The sequence below is a fragment of the Sinocyclocheilus grahami genome, unplaced genomic scaffold, assembly GCF_001515645.1.
Source record: "Sinocyclocheilus grahami isolate Dianchi unplaced genomic scaffold, SAMN03320097.WGS_v1.1 scaffold357.1, whole genome shotgun sequence".
Taxonomy (NCBI): Eukaryota; Metazoa; Chordata; class Actinopteri; order Cypriniformes; family Cyprinidae; genus Sinocyclocheilus; species Sinocyclocheilus grahami.
The window spans coordinates 899,321-905,400 of record NW_015505536.1 but is presented as its reverse complement, the minus strand read 5'-3'; the positions used below and the strand labels follow the sequence as shown (position 1 = coordinate 905,400).

The 6,080-nt window shown below is 37.1% G+C and overlaps 1 protein-coding gene across 1 annotated transcript in view; it reads right to left on the bottom strand.

The window, feature by feature from the left end:
* Window positions 1-5,142: 5,142 nt before the first annotated feature.
* LOC107548893 (collagen alpha-1(XI) chain) overlaps window positions 5,143-6,080 on the bottom strand; it is a 71,957-nt gene continuing 71,019 nt past the window's right edge. Inside the window, exons 64-65 of the mRNA XM_016229748.1 lie at window positions 5,774-6,007; window positions 5,143-5,691 (exon numbers count right to left, since the gene is read on the bottom strand). Of these exons, the coding sequence (XP_016085234.1) occupies window positions 5,545-5,691; window positions 5,774-6,007 (381 nt within the window). The 3' untranslated portion in view covers window positions 5,143-5,544. The remainder of the gene's footprint in view (window positions 5,692-5,773; window positions 6,008-6,080) is intronic.

Genomic DNA, 6,080 nt, shown 5'->3' with positions numbered 1-6,080 from the left:
TATATATATGCATATACATATACATATAATTTATAACTATTTATTGGCTTTTCAGTTTTTACATTAAATTTGCCATCTTCAAATGTCTTTAGACAGTGAAACAATTTTCAGTTTCAGACAGACTGTCAGTATGCATTAGTGTTGGACATTTTTCAGTGACTCTTTCTGCAAGTTACATCTCACTGAGTGAATCATTTGAATCCGTCATTCAACCGATTCATTCAAAAATTTAGAAACAAGTGACTGGCTGTTTCTCAATTGGCATTCCTAAGCAATCTTGCATCCTTGTGTTTTCGTACTACGTCGTCATCAACTGCTGAAAATCAGTTTCAGTGGCCGGATGTGTTGTTGATATCGAGAATGCATCAAATGTAGACTTAAGAGAATCAAACCATTAGAAATCCCAGAAGACGCTGCGGGCGAAAGCCTGTAAACTTTAAACTTCTGGTTCTTTCTCAAGAGATTCCCGCTGCAAACTCGTAAATAAATGACGGCTCGTGAAAGTAAACATTTCTTTGCATAATTTTGTGATAATGACCTGAAGAAAGCTTGTAGTATTTTTATTGACATATTTAACAAATCTTAACATTGACAAAGCATAGGTAACAAATACACATGATAAAGAGATATAAATAATATGAAAATAATGTCTATCCATAATAATAAGAAAGTAAATGTTTTAATAGGCTATGACATGTGTTTGTGATGGTATGTTGTATCTATTGTACTTTTGGCCACTTCTTACAATGTGCTCTGACGTTCAGTTGAGCAACAAGATCACAGCACATCTCAATTCTCACAAAGATGCATTCTGTGTCCTTAGGTCCTTCCGAGTTCGTTCTTCCAAGGTAGCCTGGCAGTATCAATGGTCTCCATGAGAATACAAGTCTGTTCTTTGCATTCTTAGCTTGCTGAGAAACAGCCAGTTTTTATAAATGAGTCATTGAATCATTTACTTAACCAATTGATTTAAAACACTGGATTATTCAATGCTGCAATTGTTCTGCTGAGACTTTTGTTTGAAACTATTTTTGTTGGTGGATCAAAACAAAGTAATGGCAATATTGTGTTTAAAATTGAAGTTTCTAAATCGACTAAATCCACTCTGTAAGAAAGTAGTCCAGTAGTAGATACTGATTTGGTGATCACGTTGTTACCAAACATCTGTAGCAAAAATGACATGATATCAGATTTTGAACAAGACAAAACAAGCTTTTGTTGGACTTTTGACTCAAAACCTCATGGTTACAGATTTGTGCGACAACTAGCCCTGGTCACTTTTACAATAGTAATAGTCTAGTTTTCATTCTGCACTGAAATTAAATCATGCTTGGATTGTTTGTCAAATTGCCTGTGAATTCTGATACCCTCAACTATAAAGGGATTTTTATATTGCAGTGTCAGGCCTGTAAAGGCGTGAGACAGCAATAAAGCCCAACCACCATTATATACAGAGAGCTTATGTCTCTCACAGTGTCGAGATGTTAGTGGTCATGAAGTTCTGAAGGTTATGTGTACAATTACATCTGCCCACCAGGCGTTAAATGCTCATTTCTGTAAATGGCTGCAAATCCATACACCACCTGCTGTACTTCCCATCATAATCAGTGTAGCTTTTACAACACCTCTCCGCTTGTGCATTTTTCTAATAGCCAGACTTAATTACCTGCATAGAGCTTCATATCCTCATTGCAGTAGTTATGAAACATCCTAATTATACTGAATTTCTTGTTAAGTTCGCTTTAGAGTCCTTTTAATGCACGGCTACCTTTTAGCTTAGCAATTCAGAATATCTGCTGCTCTTCTTTCAGCTTTTCTCTTTGAGGATTGCCTTAACTGACAGCGACGGAAACTCTCCTGCTTTTTATTTTTTAAAATGGGTGGCTGTTTTATGATTTGAGGCTTAGCGTTCCTTTTGAGAGAATTATGGGCTGGCAGTTACGTGGCATCTCTCTGTACCCATGCAGCTTGAATATTCAAAGTTAATGCCATTGGCCAGCCTGTTTGATCTTTGTTCATCTGCCTTTGAGGAGACAGAGAAGAGACAGGCAGGTCCCATGCAGCCCCTGAAGAGAGAAGCGTGGGCGTTTTTTCCCCCATTCCACAATAATGCTGCAAAGACAGCACATGCAGATAATTCATTGAACGTTTTCATTGTTGGACAACTCAGGTAATTACTGTTGAAGTGATGAGACAAAACACAGGCAAACACCTCTGTTATGGTATATCTTTTGGAACTAATAAGACAAACTACATCTTTCAAGTGTCCATGCATCCAGCAGAGCAATGCAGGTGATGGGGGGTAGGGTTTATAGTCACATCTTCCTGTGATTGGATGATACATGTGTCAATCAAACAGTAGTGATCTGCTGAATCTTAGAAGGGTGTTTCCAACCAATCACTGTCTGCTTTGATTTCGACGTAAAGTCACATTTATAGCTTAGTCTCAGCCAAAAATCACTTTTGGCTTATTTTTCAGAGATTTGTTAACTTAAGACTTAATCATTCAGTGCAAGCCCATTTCTGCTACAGAATAAAATAGTTTTTAACTGTAATTGTGCCTTTTTTCTTGCATTTCTATTTTTATATCTCCCAATTCAGACTTTGTTTTTTGCATCTGAGGAAAGTGGTGCGAAAAGTAGTTTTTTTCTGTGGTGTAAAAAACAACAACTTCAAATTGTGAGATGTGAACTCAGAATTCAGTGGAAAAAAAATCTGAATTGCGACATATAAACTCGGAATTCTAAATTTTTTCCTCCCAATTCCAGGTTTACATTTCACAATTCTGATTTACATTTGTTTACATTCGCAGTGTAAACATGTTTCGCAATGTTCAACATGTGCTGTTTTTAATGTCAAACGCTAAATAAAAAAATAAAAAGGTAAATGTGACTTTTAACATCTGGCAATTCTGAGTTTATATTGTTTAGATTTTTTTATTTTTATTATTGTTTTTAATTATATATTTTACAGGTATAATTAGTTTAGAAGTGTGAGATATAACTATAACTTATCATTTTTATTCAGTGGATGTGCTTTGTGACAAAGTAAGATTTGGATCCTAGTAAAGTAAAAGTTTATTCATTTTAAAATACTTTGATAAAGTGCAGTCAGATAACTGAAAAATGTATTACCATTAAAAAACATATGTCAAGTGAGCAACCAGTTTGTTAAGGGTCCCCCCCCCAAATGCTGTCTTTTCTTGGGGGGAAAAAAGCATTTTTATTGTTTGTCTTGGTTATGTGCTTGGGATGTACAATGTCTAACCACCAGAAACAATAATACAGAGAAGGAACGGCTTCCTGGAAGCTCCACTAAGAGAGCGTGAACTGATTTTTAAGCTTTAAACATGGATATTTGCTTTGGCTCTTACGCTGTTTAAGAACAAAAACACACTCCCACAGGCACATGGTCTTTTATGCATTTTCCGCTTTAGGTTTGTGAAGTTGACTAAGCACATATTTTGAGAAAACCATTTCACTTTTATTTTGACTATAAAGAGGTTATCAGTCTTTGATTAGGCAACCAACCTCCCAGACAAGTTTTGAGAGTGAATTTGCTCAATTATAACACCTCTCCCCTTAATGTATGTTATGTTTTTAAGTCACAGTTACCAAACGTAACACCGTACCTCATATATTTAACTCATTTGAATCCCTGTCATGCAGAAAAGTTCTTGAGATGCTGCTCAAATGGAGTTCATCCAGAGAGAGTCAAATCCTTTGAAAATCTTTTTAAATGCTAAGCAGAGAATGCCTGCCACAAAGGCTCATGGTGAAATGGCAAACTCAAAGTCTTTGCCTAAAGAAAAATATCAAATTGGCTTTCCTTTCAAAGCTTGAATAGAGATGTCCAATAATAATGCAGAGAATTCATTGCTGATCTAACTGGTGAGGATACACAGACATCAAACAGCGGATAGAGAGAGGTCTTATTCTTAAATGGAGATGGGGCTTTCATATTAAACGCAGTGCCTAATGAGACCATGTGTAGGTACCATCAGTTTGGGTAGCTTCCAGCACTCGATTAGGAAAGGAGCCAGAGGGACCTGTATGAAATGCGTATGAAAGTTTTTCTAAAGTAAACACGCTGTTCTCATCCTGTTCAGACATCCCAGATGACCTGCTAATGAGCTGTAATGCATGATAAATGATATGAGGAAGTAATTAATTATACAACGTGTTATGCATGAGTTAGCAAGCATTTATTTTAACCAATGCAATTTTGGGATATTACAGCTCACTTATTGGCACTAAAATGGCATCTTTCAAACTGAAGGTATCGGTCAGATGCCATTTGTCATTTAAAACCTTTAAAATCACACAAATGCACATACCAAACGGACAATAAAACGGTCTGACTTGACGAAGCAAACAAACAATCCACAATTCAGTTTCATGGTTGGTTGGAATCCAGTTTTTAATAATGAAATGAACCATAAAAAGCACATTTAGAACAATTTCTCATTTTAGTTACAAAAATGGGTCACCGAAAAGGCCTTAGCATTGCATTCACAAAAGGTTTCGAACAAAAAGAGGCCTAACAGATAATTTTTCCCATTAAAAAAAAAATAACCCCACCCAAAATATATAAACTTAACTGTATAACCAAGTTATATACAGGGCACACCATACTTGCATCGGTATGGTTATTTTCAAGATAGTTTGAGGTATGCGACCGATCTACAACTGAGAAAAAAACAAATAACAAACAAAAATTAAATTAAAGTGAATGAATGGAAAGTTTACTTAAATCAAGCACAGGAGACACCATTAGTTGCGTTGCATGTGCTGTTGAATCTTCCTCAAGGTGTTCAGTGGGCCAAACTGCGAGCGACTTTGGGATGGTCAATATATACAAAGGACTTACATTACAATTAATAATAGGGAACAGTTTGAATGCCGTATTTTATTTGCTTAATAATAAGTACACAGTATTCATCCACAAAATATCATTATTTAATTCTTTATTTATTCAGTTCTATAACTTATAAACCTTCGTGAGGGATTTGGAAATTAAGAGCCAGATGCAATTGTGATACACATGCAAGTTTTGAAAGTGGATTCAGAGGCAACAATAATGTACAAAATAATAATTACAGTTTTATTAAAATACATCCTCTTTCTCATAGCACCTCTTTTTTGTATTTTGAACAAGCACCATTGTTGTCATCTTTTTTTCTTTTAATTTATTTTTTCTTTTTTGCGCTGCACCGATAGACTCCGGATGAGAGGTCCTCCCTTTCTCCGTCTCGTGGACCTCCCAGGTTCACCGATTGCCTTGGCTTGACGTTGTCCTTCACCTTTTCATTCCATAGCAGGTTTCATGTGATCCTTGCCCTACAAGGGCAACAAGTATTTTCCTGGGTAATACATACATACAAGGTAAGACGTGTTCGCTACCCCATTTTTTTTATTCAAAACTTGCATGTGGCAGGAACAGGGGCTTGATGGTTTGATGAGATCAAGAAAAAAAGTCTTGACTCATGCGCTAACCCGTCCTACCCTGCCAAGTTATTGGTATTTTTTTCTTTGTCTGTGTTTTTTAGCCAAGGAAGCAGACTGGACCAACTTCGAATCCAAATTTCTGGTTAGGATCCCCAAAGTCAGTGAACATCACATCGATGATCGGAACCTGATCGATCTTGGGAGTGTTAATCTCCAGTACCGTCTTTCCGTAGCCCTTCCTCATCTACAGGACAAGAGAAGGACAGTCAGAAATGTGCGTTGCATATTTAAATGATGCATATTTCAATCTATGATGGAAGACTTACCGCACAGCCGTCTGACAGGGCCTTGATGAAGGGGTTGTTGTCATATGACATCTCCTCATCATTGGAGCCGAGGAAGCGTAGTGCCCTATCGTAGCTGTCCGTAGTGGCGTCGTGCCAGGCGACAGACTGGTGGCAGTTGTAGGTCAGGTTTTGCCTGGCGGAGGCTGTCAGTAGTTTGAGGAAGGTCATCTGGACCATGTTTATCGAGTTGCCTTCTGCGTCAACGTATGAAAGCTTGAGGGTGAAAACAAAAACGATAGAAAGTTTTGCACAATTCGGCAGCAGTATTTTCACTTGGCACATCAAA